The sequence below is a fragment of the Trachemys scripta genome, chromosome 10, assembly GCF_013100865.1.
Source record: "Trachemys scripta elegans isolate TJP31775 chromosome 10, CAS_Tse_1.0, whole genome shotgun sequence".
NCBI lineage: Eukaryota > Metazoa > Chordata > Testudines > Emydidae > Trachemys > Trachemys scripta.
This window is the reverse complement of record NC_048307.1, coordinates 9,953,272-9,972,951: the sequence shown is the minus strand read 5'-3', so window position 1 is coordinate 9,972,951 and position 19,680 is coordinate 9,953,272. Positions and strand designations below refer to the sequence as shown.

Genomic DNA, 19,680 nt, shown 5'->3' with positions numbered 1-19,680 from the left:
AACATTCCTGTGATGGGAAGAACACCTCAACAGCCCAACACTGTGGCATTTAATTTCAGAAAGGGGAACTATGCAAAAATGAGGGGGTTAGTTAAACAGAAATTAAAATGTACAGTGACGAGAGTGAAATCCCTGCAAGCGGCATGGACACTTTTCAAAGACACCATAATAGAGGCCCAACTTAAATGTATACGCCAAATTAAAAAAACATAGTAAAAGAACTAAAGAAGAGCCACCAGGGCTTAACAACCATGTAAAAGAAGCAGTGAGAGATAAAAAGGCATCTTTTAAAAAGTGGAAGTCAAATCCTAGTGAGGTAAATAGAAAGGAGCATAAACACTGCCAAATTAAGTGTAAAAATGTAATAAGAAATGCCAAAAAGGCATTTGAAGAACAGCTAGCCAAAAACTCAGAAGGTAATAAAATGTTTTTTAAGTCCATCAGAAGCAGGAAGCCTGCTAAACAACCAGTGGGGGCCCTGGACGATTAAGATACAAAAGGAGCACTTAAAGATGATAAAGTCATTGCGGAGAAACTAAACGAATTCTTTGCTTCAGTCTTCACGGCTGAGGATGTCAGGGAGATTCCCAAACCTGAGCTGTCCTTTGTAGGTGACAAATCTGAGGAATTGTCACAGATTGAAGTGTCACTAGAGGAGGTTTTGGAATTAATTGATAAACTTAACCATAACAAGTCACCAGGACCAGATGGCATTCACCTAAGAGTTCTGAAAGAACTCAAATGTGAAATTGCGGAACTATTAACTATGGTTTGTAACCTGTCCTTTAAATCAGCTTCTGTACCCAATGACTGGAAGATAGTTAATGTAACGCCAATATTTAAAAAGGGCTCTAGAGGTGATCCCGGCAATTACAGACCGGTAAGTCTAACGTCAGTACTGGGCAAATTAGTTGAAACAATAGTAAAAAATAAAATTGTCAGACACATAGAAGAACATAACTTGTTGGGCAAAAGTCAACATGGTTTCTGTAAAGGGAAATCATGTCTTACTAATCTATTACAGTTCTTTGAAGGGGTCAACAAACATTTGGACAAGGGGGATCCAGTGGACATAGCGTACTTAGATTTCCAGAAAGCCTTTGACAATGTCCCTCACCAAAGGCTCTTATGTAAAGTAAGTTGTCATGGGATAAGAGGGAAGATCCTTTCATGGCTTGAGAACTGGTTAAAAGACAGGGAACAAAGGGTAGGAATAAATGGTAGATTTTCAGAATGGAGAGAGGTAACTAGTGGTGTTCCCTAAGGGTCAGTTCTAGGACCAATCCTATTCAACTTATTCATAAATGGTCTGGAGAAAAGGGTAAACAGTGAAGTAGCAAAGTTTGCAGATGATACTACACTGCTCAAGATAGTTAAGACCAAAGCCGACTATGAAGAACTTCAAAAAGATCTCACAAAACGAAGTGATTAGGCAACAAAATGGCAAATGAAATTTAATGTGGATAAATGTAAAGTAATGCACATTGGAAAAAATAATCCCAACTATGCATACAATATGATGGGGGGCTAATTTAGCTACAACTAATCAGGAAAGAGATCTTAGAGTCATTGTGGATAGTTCTCTGAAGACATCCACGCAGTGTGCAGCGGTGGTCAAAAAAGCAAACAGGATGTTAGGAATCATTAAAAAGGGGATAGAGAATAAGATGGAGAATATCTTATTGCCCTTATGTAAATACATGGTATGCCCACATCTTGAATACTGCGTATAGATGTGTTCTCCTCATCTCAAAAAAGATATTCTGGCATTATAAAAAGTTCAGAAAAGGGCAACTAAAATGATTAGGGGTTTGGAACGGGTCCCATATGAGGGGAGATTATAGAGGCTGGGACTTTTCAGCTTGGAAAAGAGAGACTAAGAGGGGATATGATGGAGGTCTATAAAATCATGAGTGGTGTGGAGAAAGTGAGTAAGGAAATGTTATTTACTTGTTCCCATAATATAAGAACAAATGAAATTAATGGGCAGCAGGTTTAAAACAAATAAAAGGAAGTTGTGCTTCACACAGTGCACAGTCAACTTGTGGAACTCCTTGCCTGAGGAGGTTGTGAAGGCTAGGACTATAGCAGGGTTTAAAAGATAACTAGATAACCTCCATGAATTTAAGTCCATTAATGGCTATTAGCCAGGATGGGTAAGGAATGGTGTCCCTAGCCTCTGTTAGTCAGAGGGTGGAGATGGATGGCAGGAGAGAGATCACTTGATCATTACCTGTTAGGTTCACTCCCTCTGGGGCACCAGCATTGGCCATTGTCGGTAGACAGGATACTGGGCTGGACGGACCTTTGGTCTGACCCCATATGGCCGTTCTTGTGTTCTTACGTTCTCAAGCACTAAACCTGTGGCTTTATTGAATGGATTAGGCAGGAGCAGTCTGGTTACTATTCAGAGGAAATAAAAAGATCTTGCAAATCAAGGTGTAGGGATGCTCATAGAGGAAACAACTAAAGAAATGCAGAAGTGTGTCCTCCGGCTTGATAAGAGAATGCATAGTGTAATAATACACTGGTTTTGCTCCAATCCTTTAAATATGGAGCTTTTTTAAATGTTGGTGACTAAATGAAAGTCTCTCCTAGCATCAGTTTTTTTTTTATGTTGAGCACATTGGACACTTCACCAAGCTTGGTGGGAAATCTTAAAAGAAAAATAAAAGAAAAGCTTTTGAATTACAAGCCAGTGCTGATTTCAGACTCTGGATCTAATCTGATTCTTTATCAGATATCACGACAAATGACAGCCATACAAGTATCCTAGATGGGTAGATTATTGCTTTGTTAATGACACCCTGGCTGTTGATGTTGATCAGAATTGATACATATAGTACTGGGTTGCACATTATAGATTAAACGGAAAATGTTATATTGTAAGACTCTAGCATATAGGCTCCATTCTGTAAAAGTGCTTTAAGGCACTTTATGTAAGATGAGAAACAGCTCCTTTCTCTAGCAAGATGTGTTCCAATTTCATTTTGTAGCATTCTTTCCCTTTATATTTAGATCCTATTGTGTGAACTTTAGTTCCAGCTTCTTTCCTCTGTATTCAATTTCTTAGAATTATTACCTTGCAGCCTCTCTTCCTTTAAGGAGCAGGGACACATTTCATTTATTTATTATTTTGATTTAAGCACTTTTTTATTCATAAGATTTTATTGTGACTAGTTTAATTTTGCTGCTATGCTGTCAGATCCTGCCTAGTGTAGCCTCTCAGTGTAAAAGGTACTTAAATATAGTTAAACTAAACCTGAGAAAAAAATCACTGGGGACTCATAGTAAAATGGTGGTGCCACCTTTGATTAGGAGCATGTCTACTCTCTTCTTGTTAGATGTTTTATTTATTTCTGTCCCAGTATTAGGGGGCCGTCAGTGAATGAAGTTATGAAAAGAGCCGTAGATATGAACAAACAGATGAAAGAAAGCAGAAACAAATTGGTTACCAATTACTTTTATTTCATCCTGATGGAACAAGACACTCTAGTTGCAGGTGTTTACTCAATGTGTCAGCATTGCCTGCTACGTTTCTTTATTTATGAGTTTCTTGAACAGCAGGATGGATGTCTAATTCCAAACAGGAAGCAGAATCAAGGGATTAGTAGTTAATTCATGAAAGAACTGTTCAACCTCAGAGTTCCAAAATGGAACAGAGCCATTATTTAATTAGCAAGGGAATGGATTCTGGAGGAAACTGGAGACATGACTCAAACAGCAGAGGCTCCTTCTGCTAATGGGATGCTCTTTCTCTGAGCTTTATTTAGAGGTGTTTCCCAGATCACTTACATTATTAAAATCTGTTTTAGTAGCACTTACAGGGACTCAAGTATGCCTGTCTATTTACATGTATGAAATATTTGTAGGATGCACAAATTGATACCACATCACATCAAGAGCTGCACTTCTGGGCAGGATAATACGGAATGAATGTAATGAGCGATCTCATGCTTTCAAAAAAAAATTGTGTTAATGGAACAGTTTTTATTTTTAAGTTGTTATTATGATATATCAAATGCACTTGCTCAGACAATGTAGTGATGAGAGCTGTATAAGTACTGGATGGATTCATACCTGGCGAGGTAGACCCTGCAATTACCATATTGAACAACAACAAGGATAAGATATCAAGAACATTAAACAGATTTAAAATAGACAAAATGTTATAAAACACATGATTCCTTCCATTCCCCAATCAATATGTCATGCAACTAAGAGCCTGTTCCAGAGGTACTGAGCACCTCCAGCTCCTGCCAACTTTTAATAGAAGCCAAAAGAATGCTATGCTGAAGGGACTGTGGTCAATTTAAACCCCTAGTAGAACCTGCAAGAATGTTCTTTTTAAAGTACACTTGAGTTGTATATTAAAATCACACATAGCATTTGCAAAATCTGAATACACAGTGTATTAGAACAGTGCATTCACAACTATAAAGCTTGCTAGCCTCTTGCTACACTGCCATTTTCCAATGAAGGTGGAAACGCTCCTTCTGACCTCTTCATACTGTTTCAGCAAAGATAAACTGAGGTGGTTCCAAACTCTGGTTTTATTAGCTGCAGTTGTTAGAATTTTTTTAAAGGGTAGCATGTTCCTCAGTTGGCAGAGTAACAGTTTGGGGAAGGTTTCAGAGTAGCAGCCGTGTTAGTCTGTATCCGTAAAAAGAACAGGAGTACTTGTTTGGGGAAGATTTGTTGCAGATTAGATAAGAGCACATTTGTTTCACCACTAACCGTTTGAAGATTAAGTTATTGAAAGAGTCTGCTCATGACCAAACTCATTTAAAAACTGAGCTAATTTTTAAAAATCTTTTACTCCAGTTCTTCAAATTCCTTTAACAGTTATTTTTAAACTGACTTTTTCTATGGGAGATTATGAATTCCAGGACTGAGAAAGTGTGGAAAATGAAAAGGAAAATGATTGTGCTTAAAGCAGATAGAGATTGAAAACAAAATCTGAACAAAATGAGAGCGAGAGAAGCAGCAATACAAAGACATCAGAATGGTCTTTTGGGACAGAGTAGCAGTATAAAATTTTGTGCCAAGTATAAGGGAATTGAAGAAAGAGGAAAATTACATGATCGAAGATTAATCTTTCTTCAGTATTCTTTCTGTAGATGGAAGCATTGGCCAGCATTTTCTTTCTTTTATTTTTCTTTTCCTTCTTCGTTTTTCCTTGAGAGAGCTTTTGTATCCTATCTGGGTAAGGTTATTTCCAAGAATAAGACCCTAGGGGGCAATATGGAACAAAAGATGGGAGAGACATCTAGGCCTTGCCCCTTTTGTGAAGGCTGCATGGAGTTTTATCAGGCACCAAGGGTACAGCATTGCGAGTCCACAGGATTCAGAGGCCAATCCGAAAACAATTATGAAGTTACTAAAGAGGGCTGAACTGATTGGAAGCTGAGATGAACTACAATTTGGTTGGCAGTCACAGGTAGGTGACCCGTCATGACTGCCCCTCAAAGTAAGGAGCAAGGAGTAGAAACCAGAGGAGAGAATTTTAGTTAAGGATTCTGTTTTTGCATAGGGAAAATAAAAATACAACACATGGCCCTTTCAAGGCAGGGAATTCTGGGAGTTACCTTGAATATAAAAGCCACTTGACTTGCCCAGACTTGAGTAAGGGGCTCAGAGAGGGAAAATCTTTGGGGAGATTACCTAAAGCATCTGGAAAGAGTAGACCTGAGTTGTTCCTGGGCTTCGCAGACTGTTGAGCTATATTTAGAATCCATGTGTCATCCTCTTAAGAATCTTTTTTGCTTTCATTAGTTCTTTAGATTTATTCTGTGATTGGTACATCTTTCTCCCTTCTTTATTTTAATTTTTTTACAAAGATCTTTCAGATGTGTATTTATTTTATTTATTCAGGTGTCTGTCATACATTAAAAATGCAATCACATAACAAGCTATTAGGTTCTCCCCACTCTGGGGACAAAATTGTGCTAGTGACAACCATGCTGGAAGACAATTGTTGCTAACATGGAAAGGGATTTTTCCTGAGATTCATATTCTCCAAACCAGACCACCTGGAGGTAGTCCGTGTAGGTCTATAACAGTTCTGTGATTGATTTCAGACAAAGAAAAGTCCTGGTTCAAGGAAACTGTTATCAATATTTGTGTATGGACATGGGTGCATGATATGGTTCTACTCCCAAGATGGACAGATTCTTATCCACCTTCACACTTTGTACTCTAAGTTACTTTAAAGCTGCCAGTCCCATCTTCCTTATAGTATGTTCCGGGACTCATTTAGTTTATATTAATAATGGAGACAGGTTCCAAAGTTTCCACTCAAATATGCAGGGCTGAATTTTTAACTGATATGGAATATTGGCTTGTGGTGGAACCCGTGGGGCTTTCTGCGCTTTCTGACTTCCATGCATGGATCTTGGATTAAGTCACACATCTCTGATGCAGCTTGAAGGGTGTGTAATGGATGCTGACTGTTATCTTTAGAATTTTAAAATCACTCTCCATGTAACTCTCTCTATGTAGGAGAGGTTTGAATAGTATCAGATTTTGCAAGCTCCCAAGGGGATTGTGGGGAGACTGTTTACAGAATAATGTCAACAGTACATAAAAAGCCTCAACTATTAAAACTACCTATTTATATTCAGATATCCCTTCTTCCTCTTGCTTGTTTTTGGCTCTTTAATTAAGATAGACTCAGTATCTGTACAACTATAGTATCTGAACCCATATAGTATCTGTTCTTCTGGTCTAATATCTAATCTGCCCTTTCTCGTTAAACATCACCCTGCACCGCCAGGAGGGGTGAACCTGATGATTTCACCTCTTACTTCTGATTCTGTAATTAATGTAAATCAGACAATTGGCTTGATCCCAAGATATCACAGCCATCCTCTTGAAATTGGTGTTTCTGGGTCTCCTGGTATCAGTGTGTAGTTTGGTGGGCACTATAATTTCACCACACATTTTCCCACCTCATTTTTCCCTAATATGACGAATGTTCAAATTTACATATTGTGTGATTTTTAAACCAGTCATTAATCTATACTCTCTAAATATGTAATAGATTCATAGAGAAATACAGGATACTACTGTAGAATATTATTTTTGACACAATGAAACGTCATTGTAACTACCCTGGGTGTGCTCCCCCTGGTTGAGACTCATCAGGCTGTGATACTCTTAGCTTGCTGGGGCTGGGCAGAGTTCAGGCACTGTTTTACTGGTTCTGGGTGAGATGGGTTGGGTCACAGAAACCCCCCTTGGGACTGCCACCTGATGTTCTGGGACTACCTCTAAGCCCTGGCAGCTTGGGACTTCAGAGCCCTGCCTGGTTATGCCAGACACACTAGCCAGCTACACACACAGAATCAGGCTTAACTGAAAACAGCTTAAGAAGTGCTCCTGTCTCCAACATCCAGATACCCAGTTCCCAATGGTATCCAAACACCAAATAAATCCATTTTACTCTGTATAAAGCTTTTACAGGGTAAACTCATAAATTGTTTGCCCTCTAGAACACTGATAGAGAGAGATGCACAGCTGTTTGTTCCCCCGGGAATTAGTTGCTTGTTCTGGGTTAATTAATAAGTAAAAAGTGATTTTATTAAATATAAAAAGTAGGATTTAAGTGGTTCCAAGTTATAAAAGACAGAACAGAGTAAATTACCAAGCAAAATAAAATAAAACACGTAAGTCTAAGCCTAATACAGTAAGAAACTAAATGCAGGTAGATCTCACTCTCAGAGATGTTCCAATAAGCTTCTTTTACAGACTAGACTTCCTCCTAGTCTGGGTCCAGCAATCACTCACACCCCTGTAGTTACTGTCCTTTGTTCCAGTTTCTTTCAGGCATCCTTTGGGGTGGAGAGGCTATCTCTTGAGCCAGCTGAAGACAAAATGGAGGGATTTCCAGGGGCTTATACAGTCTCTCTCTTGTGGGTGGAAACCCCTCTCTCCTCGTGTAGAATCACAGCTACAAGATGGAGTTTTGGAGTTACATGGGCAAGTCACATGTCCATGCATGACTCAGTTCTCTACAGGCCGAGCCATTGCCCACATGTTAGCCTGAACGTTCCCAGGAAAGCTCACATGTGGATTGGTGTCTATCAAGGTCCATTGTTAGCCAAGTACTTCCATTTACCTGAATAACCCCTTGACATTATATTGACCAAATCTGCCTTAGGTGCTTTCTACAGCAAACACTTTAAATACAAACATAGAGCCAATGCTCATAACTTCAGATATAAAAACGATACATGCATACGAATAGGATGAATACATGCAGTAGAACATAACCTTTTCAAAGATATGTTACATGGCATATCTAGCATAAAACATATTCCAGTTATGTCATATTTACACTCATAAGCATATTTCTATAAAGCATTATAGGGTGCAACATCACACTGGGCATCTAGGCACACCTCCAAAGCTGTGGATGGACCCTCTAATTTATTGTTTTCCCCTTCCATGGTTATGTGACCATATCAACGAGTGACACCAACTCTTCAAAGGAATTTTTAAACACACCCTTTAATTTTAGGCAGCACAAGAGATACGCTGATATAGGGAAAAACATGAGGTCTGCATGAAAACCCCTGCCTGAGTTTCCTCACCACTTCCAAAGGCTCTTTGGGATTTGGTCAGAATCTTTTCAGGGCCCTTGAACCCTCCTTCCTTCCTTCATCTTCTGCCCACTCTTCATCTGCTTTTGTTTCTGGTCTCTCCTCCCAAAATGGCTGGTGAGAGAGAGCCCTTCTTTTATAAAGTTTGTCAGGTAACTACCATAATTGACTTCAAGTCCTTCATCGTGTGATCTCACTTGGAAGAAAAGGTTTATCTGGGCAGTATCTAACTCATTCTCCAAGGGAGCTTCTATTTGAACAGGACAAGATGGGTCAGGTTAACAATCTGATTACTTTGAATTGCCCTCTCAATGCCTTTATGAATCCCAGTTCAAGATGGAGACAAAAAAGACAACAGGGAAGGCACAGTGCAGTTTTACAATCAAAACAGTATTCATGAAACAAAATGGAGTTTGTACTTTGATATAGATACATACAGGCATATACTAATTCATGACATTCAAAAAAGCCCATTTCAGAAGGAAATAGAATTTTTTTCCTTTTAGGTTACCAGTTTGAATTTGGTTCTAGATCTATTACCATCTGTTGGCTATTAGTCTCAGTGAACACATCTGTATCACCAAAAAAAAAACCCAAAACAAAGCAAGACACCACCACAAAACCCGAAACAAAACACCATCATGACTGGTTGTCATGTTGGCAGTGAGCAGCTGGAACTTGCATTGCGCTGACAAGGAGGCTAAGGCCCCAATCGAGCAAAGCTACTACGCACCTACTTCACTGTTTCAAAGGATTGGAGCCCAAATTACTGTTTTCCATGCTGTACCTGTTCTGTAGATAAGCAGAGTTCACTCTCCAAGGCTGTAAAGCTATAGTACTTCGTATAGTACTAAAAATTCATTTAAGTATGGCTAAAAACACATGTAAATGATTCAGTGTGAGTGGATAGCAATTGCACTGATATATTATGTAGGGTTTTTGGCTGCTTATTGTGGCTTCAGTTGTCCAAGGTATTAAGCACTCTATCCTTAGTCTCGCAAAGCACTTACAAATGTTTTATTTTAAACATGTGAGTAGTCCCGATTAAGCCAATGAACTACTTAAATATCATGCATCAGACCTCCAGAAATCATCAAATTGACTTTAAAATTATGAAATGTTAACAAATAAATTCTGGGTTCCTTTTATTTGCCTTCTGGGTTTTGAGCCTTCAGATTTCACATTTTCAAGCTTTCCTCCACAACCAGGAGGACTAGAAACTTACTCTTTTTTTCTTTAAGTGAAAGTTGAGATTCTTATGTAATTACTTAATTGCAGGAGTTGGGATCAAATGTAACAAAATTTGCAAAAAAAGTCACAAGAGTTTGCAACTCTGCTACTCTTGTGTTTAAAGTTAAACATGTTCTTTTGCTGGATTGCAGAGTGCTCAGCAACTTGAATCATGATGTCTATGACCTGCACCGTAATCCCACAATGAGTTTGAATTTTATGTTCAGCTTTTCAATTTGTAGTTTAGAGTAGTGAACGAGATTTCGTATGCATTATATAAGAACTTATTATGTGTGTTATCAGAAGTCATATAGCTGGGCATTGAGGATCAGTAAGGTTTACACATTTATATTATTAAAATGTAAGAAATCACTTGGATAGTTCAGTTTATTGCAGTGGTTCTCAAACTAGGGCCACTGCTTGTTCACGGAAAGCCCCTGGCGGGCTGGGCTGGTTCGTTTACCTGCCGCGTCCACAGGTTCGGCCGATCGCGGCTCCCACTGGCTGCGGTTCGCCATTCCAGGCCAATGGAGGCTGCAGGAAGGGTGACCAGCATGTCCCTCGGCCCACGCCGCTTCCAGCAGCCCCAATTGGCCTGGAGCGGCGAACCATGGCTAGCGGGAACCATGATTGGCCGAACCTATGGACGCGGCAGGTAAACAAACCGGCCCGGCCCGCCAGGGGCTTTCCCTGAACAAGCGGCGGCCCTAGTTTGAGAACCACTGGTTTATTGGTTTTGCCTTGTAGATGAGTTTTCTAGGCAATTTCACACCTTTGCCCCCTCATTCTCTGCACAGACTTTGAAAACTGATTTGTTTGACTTTGTTTAAAAGGAATATAGAAATGTAACATCTGTAATGGGTCCTTAGAGGGATACCTCTTCTCTACGTTGGAAAGAACATTTTCTAGTGGTTAGAGCGGAGGAGGGGGGATTGGAGTCCTGAGTTCTAATCGTGGCTCTTTTACTGACTTGCTGTGTGGGTATGGGCATGTCACTTAACCTCTCTGCAAAATGGGGGTAACAACACTTACCATACCACCAGTGAGGTGGTGAGGAATAGTTAATTAATATTGTAATGTAATATACATTGGGATTGTTGTATGATTTTATTCTATTTATGAAAATAAGTAATGCCATACAATTAGTACTAAGTGTACCAGTCTGGACCGGGGAATTATTTATATGTTGTTGGGGTGGGGTTGAGATGTAGATAGCCTAAAGCTACCTTGGGCCATCTTTAACCCACTACACTTTTTCTCAAATATACTTGTATTCTTCAAGAGGAAAATTCACAGCAAAACATATCCCCTTTTCTGTATTTTCCACTCTTTTAAGAGGCAATCAGTGCATGGTGTTTGTGCTTAGTTATGCTATGATAGAATTGTAGTTATAATCAAATAAAATGCTTCTGAAAACAGTACTCAGATGATAATCACATTGAGTAAAGTATGACAGTTTTTAGTTACCATGATAATCACTGCAACCTTAATGCCTGTGGGACTTCGACGTGATACTCCTGAAATTTTATGCTGCATAGATTAAGTAGTTACATGACAGTGTGTTCTACAATTCCCCCAAGTCTAGTCTTTGTTTAATGCAACCTATAATGACTTTTGTTTAGTCCTAATGATAAACTGTCGGTTTTGTTGGTTATTACTGCATGTTCGATTAAAGCATTAAATCTGTTTGCTTTCAACAAATAAAACTGTTAGGTTTTTTTTTTAATATACTGTGCTTACTTTCTGATATAGGGTCACTGGCATGGTACGGCACTTTATTTGACATGCTTCATGACTTCATGAGAAGCTGGTGTTTAGCTTAGATACTGAAGCAAACTATTCTATAAAATATTATGCTGTAAATATAAACCTTTATGAACCTCTTGGGATGGCCCTTCTAAACAGAATTAAAACATTCCATGATTCAAACCTATAAAATGAAAAGTAGCCGCTGCACTGAGTATTAATTTGCAGTGTGAAACCCTAAATATAAATTGGCATCGGCTCAGCTATCTTTGAAATTCATATTCATCATAGCAAAAAACAACAAAAAACCCTCCCATGATCCCCAAACAGGAGATGAACTAGGCAGTTTGTATTATACTATATTAAATACAGCATTTGTGAGGAAACTATATTAAATTCTTTAAATCAGCCTGAGTTTTCATTTTGTTGTTTATTTCCTTTCTATTCTAAAGAGCCACCCTATTTCACTGCTGAGCCTGAGAGTCGAATTTTGGCCGAGGTGGAGAAAACAGTGGACCTCTTATGTCAGGCAATGGGTGAGTGCGCAGTACATAAAGTATATGAAGCTGCTTAAAAGGGGTACGAGCTTGGAAAAAATAAATGCACCCTCTGTTGAATAAAGCACCCAATACCAATTCCTAACATTTTGGGGTAGATTTCAGTGAGCTATGACCATTTACAACATCTGAGGAGCTGCCCCTTCACCTTTAGAAAATTGGGCTGTTCTTTTAGTTTTGTTTTGTACGTGTGATGCAAGTAAGTGGAATTTTGGTATAAGAGCTGGGTAACATTAATGCTGCTTGTCTCCTGGGCAAAATAGCCCCTGCTCCTTCCGTTCATGTTCCTTGCTTTAGAGGATAATTTCTACAATTGTAGTTGGCTAAAAAGGATTACGGTCTTGAGCCAGTAAATTAACTGAAGTAAAACAATGGCTTTGGGACTCATAACTTGGGACGCCGCGAAACAATCAATAATTCCAATACTTAAACCTCCTTGTTGAAAATTATGGTGCTTTTACACTGAGTAGAAATGTCAGTTGCAGTAATGTTCAAGTGTAGTTACACTTCTACAACAGCACTCTTTCTTTCCGTTTTTAATTGGAAGGTGTTTTAATGCCATAACAACCTTCAAAATACTTATAACTGGACTTAAAATGAAATGCTTTTTTCGATACAATTCCAAAGAAGCAGAAGCATGCCTTCTAATTAAAAAATAGGAAGCATCATAATCTAGTGATTAGAACAGTGAGCTGCAAGTTTCTAACCCCGAATATTATGTTCGACTCTGCCACTGAATTGACTTATGACCTTGGCATGTCATTTAGCCTCTCAGTGCCTCAGATTCCCTATCCATAAATGGAGATAATAGTGCACACCCAGTAAAATGCCTTGAGGTCCTGAGATGAAAGGTGCTATAAGTGCAAAATATTGTCATTAAAACAGTTATATACACAAGAGCACTGTGAGAAAACTGTAAATCATTAACTATTTCAAATACTACTTTCCCAACACCAGCTGTTTTTGACAATATGAATGTTCTTTATAGCATGTTGTTGTTTCCATTCCCACTAATTCACCCCACCCCCTGCCTGTGCCAAATAAGGTGCTGCGGAGTGCTATCAGTTCATATTATGGTAAATATATTGGGATTTTTCTGTTACCCAGATGAGATTCTCACCCAAGTAGCTGTTGTTGTTTTTTAAATCACACCATTAGCAAAACTGGCTATAATAGTATTTTTCTGAGATTTGTCAAGTGTGTGGCAAGCAAATAACTCGAGCCTCTGGACTCTCTGCCGTGCCCAATGGGAGAACTATCTAAAACCCCAACTGCTCGTCAGCTATTAAAAGAAAAAACCTCTCCTTGAGAGGTCATGCAGACCTCATGGTGCTTTCTGACTTCTCTTCCAGACCTACTCTTCCTTCCATCTAGCTCCCTGGGGAACTAGTGGGGCACACCTAAGCAGTCTTATGGCCTGGATCCTGTTTGTACAGTGGAACCCTCTTATAGCCAAATCAATTAATATACCTTCAATGTGGATCCAATCCATGGACAGCAAGACAGTTCTTCTGCCAGAGTCTTGGATAGCTGCATAACAGGCATGCAGAGGGACTCCTGGCCACACGCCAGCTCAATATAAATTAGGAAAGAGTAGGGATTAGAGGCACAGGAGTGATTGGGGAGACACTAGATCTGTAATTACGCAGATCAAGCTGCCACAAATCCTTAAAAAGAGGTTGCTGCTTCTGTTCCAGCTCAGCTGCCCTATGCCGTGGCCACAGGTATGAAGGTGGATTTGACTTCACCCAGCTCCTGTGGAAGTCTGTGCACAAAGCCCATTTACTCAGCCTTTGCGCACTGTGAGTGTGAGAGAGGGATTAATTTCACAGCATAAGTAGCGATTAACTATAAATAAAATTGCAACCTGCACAGACTAGCTTTTTACTTCCTCATAAATGGAATTTCAGTGTATCCAACTGTACTGTAACCAGGCTGGGGTATATATCTCTCAGCAGCCATTGATGCTTTGTACATTTTCAATGCACTTTTTTTTATCCTTCCTTATTTACTTATAGAAAGCATGGAGCTGCAGGCCGCATTGGTGGTGTCATGGGATTGCAGTTAATTGGACAACAGTTCTACCTGTGTAGACAAGTAGACGGAAGGATACTTGTGGGACACGGCAGCCCATTGGGAGATCGTGGTGCTATAAAAAATAAATAACAAAAATAATAATTTAAACTTCTCTAGTCTTTAATCCATGATCTCCATGTACAATTGCTAAAATTCAGACCATGGCTATAAAATAGTTAAAGATTGTTAGCCCTATTTACAGGTGGGGAAACTGAGCCACAGTATGGTTAAGTTACTTGCCCAAAGTCATATAGTGAGTGGTAAAGCCAGGAATGAAGTCCAACTTTTCTGGCTCCCAGTCTCCTCTCTAACCATTAGATTAATTTTCTAATCTTGGTAGAGTGCTTTGGAAAATGTATGGCGCTCTATAAACGTTAAGTATTATGATAATTTTATTTTATGAATCTTTAGATCACACTGCATCCCCTCAAACAGCAAGGTAGGACCAAGGGTTGGCAAAATGCCTACATGGAGGAATAAAGATCTTTAAAATGTTTCCTTCTCTAGATTTTCCGTTAGGACGGATCAGGGAGAAATAAAGACAAAATTCATAATTGTTTTTGCTATTTTTAAAATTTTCATTGCAAAATGAAAAAAGGGAATTTTGTACAATTTTAGAGGCAGTTGTCTCTGGGAAGATCACTAAAAGCCCAAGTGAATGCTATTGACAGGCCCCTAAATGCTTAAATAAGATCTTTGCTTATCCATATGAGATAAGATTCATAACTGTAGGGTAGGGGAATGTATCCATGGCTGAAACATAGGAAATAAAGAGATGGTAATATTCATTTTATCAGCTGAGTTAGTGATGGAAAGATGTATTTCACAGTGATTATAGGATTAGGATTTTTTTGCTAATATTGTTAGTGGGAAGGGATTTGAGAAATGACTCTAATGTTAAAGGTAGGGGTCAAAGTATTGAATGCCAGGTTTCATTATCTGAATGCCCATCAAATCTAATGTGTGGGAAAATGGAGTTGTTATTATTTAAACTTGAAATCATTTCCAGCCTCTTCCATATCAGGAGGACTATTCCATTCTGTTTCTTCATTACTCAGTGATAACTTGTATTTGCCCAGGGGACTTTCAAAAGATGAATAACACTCTCGCACTGAGAATTCTGAACATTAGAGTTTATACTAATTTTGTATATGGGCTGTTGTCTGAAATGGAAATTGTGCCTGTTGCATGGTGGTACACTGCATCTATTCATATCAAACACCACACACTGTGTACAGTGGATTTCTTTCTGAGATGATTATCGGCTTCAGAGGTGATTTTGGCAACGGATGCATGTTTGTATAAATAACATTAGGATGAATCAAATATTCTTTTTCTGCTACTTCTTATTTTTTTTGTACATTTTTATTTGGGTAAATATAATTTTGTCCACACCCAGAGGATGAGTAAAATTGAAAGGAGACACAAATTGATATGTTATGTCATATTAGTAACTTTGGGATTTTCAAAATAATGGTAATATTGTGCTCTTCTATAGTGCCTCCCATCTGAGGATTTCAGTCTGCTAACATTAGGGTGAAATTCACTGCCTGCCCAAGGCTCTAGGCATCCTATGGGCTTAAATGAGGCAAAGGGCCTTCACTAGAGTGAATTTCACTCATTAAGGAATTAAACCTCACTGCTGCCCGGTAATGTAGGTAACTACTATCCCCACTTTACAAATGTGAGACACAGAGATTGCTCGGCACCTCTGAAAATCAGGCAACTTCAGTTCCCATTGACTACTTCAGTTGCCTAGATATTATTGTGATGGGTGCATTAGAGATATATAAGGTAGACGGATGGATGACAGACACAGACTGTAATGGGGTCTACAAACCCCATACCGAGTATAGATGGGGGAGTTGTGGGGAGGAGAGTCTCTCCTGTTCACAAGCAAACAGCCTAATCATACCCTCTTGCAGCTGCCAGAGCTGCCAGTCATGGAGGCAGGCACCCATAGCTGCTACCAATAGAGAAAACAAGGCCTGCTATAAAGAGGAGAGTGAAGAGCTGGAAGCGGAGGCAGAAAGGTCTGGGGGGTGGCAAAGAGGTGACAATGACACCTTTAAGAAAACAGCCAGGCAATTGCAGGGCCTAAAATTGAAGGACTGATAGACTTAATTGGCGGTGAGAGTCCAGGAACTGACCTGACCGAGAACAAACTAAGGAGGGCCAGTCAGGAGATGCAGAGATCCATCGAAAGACCACACCAGGAGACAGTGACTCTTACCTTACAATCAGTCAGTGGTTCAGATCCTGGGCTGAGTTCCAGCTGTGCCTGTAAGCTCAACACAGCTTGTGGTGGAGACTAGGGGTGGGTCAATGTCGTTTAAGCATTTATGCCCTCCCAATCTTGGGGTCATCCAGTTCCATCATAAATTAAAGCAACTTTATGGCTGCTTTACTTTAGGCCCTTGGGGGCTGTTCAGGAAGAGCCAGGGACTGCTGGAGTGGGAGGACAATGCAGGGATCATAATGGGTGGCATAGGAGCTTCTATGGCTACCCTACACCACTGAATAACTCCACTAGGAAGGGAAAATTCTCCACTGGCCCGAACTGCTGAATTTACAGTCCCTTTTGTGCAGCAGACTGGTGTGAAGTGGCTACAGCGTAAGTGAAAACCTGTGCCAGTATTTCTATATATGTGCATGCAAGAATAGAGTAATACAAAGTATGAGATGTTATTTTTAAGGTAGGATTTCTGTTTACATTTTAGTTTGCATTAATGCACAAATGTTTCAACCACAGGTGAAGTAGAAAATGAATCAAAATACAAATTTTAAAACAGGTTTACTGAATACAATGTGCTGCTTGTACATTATCACTTAAAGATACACTGCCAGTTATCATGAAAAGGATTGTTAAATTGAGAATTAAAATACCTATTACAGTCACTTCAGCATTTCATTGCTAATGTGTAATTTGCCATTTTCTTTTAATTTTGACAACTTGACTGTAGCGGGATATAAGATTTTTATTCAGGATGAAACTACACTATAGGAATTTCTATGTCACAGTGTTGCTATGGTTCACATTTACAGGACTTTGGTTTTAATCTAAAATTTTGTTTTAAAACGTTTTTCCCAAAGTGTGGTATGAAGTATGATTATGAGGAAGAAAACATGATAGGGTTATCTCCACACACTATCATTATTTGCTGTTGTTGTCATCACGTTTTCTACAGTATCTTATTGTCGTTGATAACATGATCTGTATTCACCATTGATCAAACAGTGCTTTTGTACAAATATCTATATATTTATATAGATTTTGGGTGGGGCAAGTTAGGCTACGTAGGGCTCAAATTTGTGCTCAGATATTTGACTACAACATTGCTGTGTACTTTGATTGTACAGAGTATTCGGTGGTTGGCAAAGAATAACAGTGAATTGGCTTTGTTTGATATGTAGGAGTTCCTGTTCCCACTCTAGCCTGGTTTAAGGACTCTGTTCCTATCAACGAGCTACAGAATCCTCGTTACAAAGTGCTAACGAATGGGGGGCTGCAGATCCAGGGATTGCATCCTGATGATTCCGGAATCTTTCAGTGTTTTGCCAGTAATAAAGCTGGAGAAATACAGACCCACACCTACCTGGATGTAACCAGTGAGTACGGAACTATGGTAATGATTAATGAGAGCAATGTTCCCATTTCAGATAATTGATTGAAGGGCCACAAGCATTTGTATAGTCTTCTGGACAGCTTTGTGGGTGCAGTGGATTGATTCAGATTGATTGAATTAAATCTATAGAGGCAACACTTGCACTTCCATAACCTTGTAAGTGTTCTAGAGCTAATGCATTCACTTGAGGCTTGATCCAAAGCATGTTGAAGTCTATGGAAAGACTGTCATTAATGTCAACGGCCTTTGGATCAGGCCGTTATTGCTACATTTAAAAAAAAAAAGAAAATTTTGGGGAAAAAATTGGGCTCTCTCTCTTCCTTTTAGTTCTATAGTTGAGTTTTCCTTTTCTATTGCTTTATATAATTCATGCTACTGTTTTATGATTGTGTAGGATGACACTTTAGGTAGATTTTGCTTGGGGGGAATAAACACACATAAAGTCAGAAGTTCCAAGTTAAACATATTTTTCAACAATAAAAACCAAGTTAAATGTTGTAGTTATTGAATCACTCTGCCATCTTATTTGTTGGAAAAATTCCATGGTTGCCAATGTAATGATTTTTTTTAAGCTCAAGGACAATATACAAGTACTGACCAGAATTCTTTGGGCTTTAGAAAACAGATCTGCAACAGTTCGATATCTATTTGGGAAGTGGCAGTAAAAAAAAGTAATAGAGTGCAACTGGGGGAAAATAAGAAAGAAAAAACTTAGACAATGTATTGAATGAGAATCAGATTCTAACTATTTTTGGCTGACATTTAACTTTCAACGTTAATGTCATTCTCAAGTTGCTTTTCATCTTAAAGAACTCTGTATTATGAAGATGAAAGCAAATAGTTTTGTTTATCTAGATTTCTGTATTCCCCAAAACACTAATTTTACACCTTTCCACTTTTATCATTAAGATCTCTTGCTTGTACTTATACAAGCACTGATAGATTTTATTTTCCGTTTAGGTAATAAAGTGTGTTAGATCATTCCTAGGAGATGAATAATGAAAGGTTACAGTCACTGCTGAAAGGTTTTTATTTATTAGTGTCATGTCCTTCTCCATGATCCGCTCTATAAAAGTGGAAGTAAACCACTCCAGGATGGTATTTAAGGGATTGTTTTGATAGGTGATCCCATGATTTTTTTACTTTTTTGATTCCAGATATTACACCAACATTTACCCGACCTCCAATGGACATTACTGTTACAGAAGGGATGACTGCAGTATTAAGCTGTGAGGTTACTGGGGCTCCAAAACCTGCCATCACATGGAAAAGAGGTAAACACTTATTCTGTTGTGAAACCATAGTGAATTCCTGCTCTGTTCTCCCCTTGAATACTTTGGGAGAGTCCATTCAGCATGTACGTCTCTATTTTCTCTAGTTTGTTCTGTGCAAGAAGAGGATGGCTGTGTGTGTGTGTGTGTGTGTTCGTGCACGCGAGTCAGTGAGTGAGTGTGTGAGCACCTTGTGTGGTTTTGTTACTTAATCTTTTGGAATTTCATCGCTTAATTCATGCATTGCAAATAACAAGAGTCATGCCATTTCCTCCTCCTATGTTTCAGGGAACCAGATCTTAGCCAGTGGCTCTGTTCAGATTCCCAGGTTCATTCTTCTTGAATCTGGTGGGCTCCAGATTACTTCCGTCTTTCTCCAGGATGCTGGCAATTATACCTGCTATGCAGTCAACTCTGAAGGAGCCCTGAATGCTTTTGCTATCCTGACTGTCTGGAGTAAGGATAATGCTTTGTTTTAAATCTAACATTAATCAAGGATTAATCAGTTTTTGGTGTGCTCTCAGGAAATTGTCAAACTATTATACAGCTCCATTTAATAGAAAAACTTGTA

The 19,680-nt window shown here is 39.0% G+C and overlaps 1 protein-coding gene across 2 annotated transcripts in view; it reads left to right on the top strand.

The window, feature by feature from the left end:
* SDK1 (sidekick cell adhesion molecule 1) overlaps nucleotides 1-19,680 on the top strand; it is a 646,617-nt gene that overhangs the window by 445,489 nt on the left and 181,448 nt on the right. For both annotated transcript variants that reach the window (XM_034784003.1, XM_034784002.1), the window contains exons 8-11: nucleotides 12,032-12,115; nucleotides 17,627-17,821; nucleotides 18,996-19,112; nucleotides 19,398-19,565. In XM_034784003.1, the coding sequence (XP_034639894.1) occupies nucleotides 12,032-12,115; nucleotides 17,627-17,821; nucleotides 18,996-19,112; nucleotides 19,398-19,565 (564 nt within the window). The remainder of the gene's footprint in view (nucleotides 1-12,031; nucleotides 12,116-17,626; nucleotides 17,822-18,995; nucleotides 19,113-19,397; nucleotides 19,566-19,680) is intronic.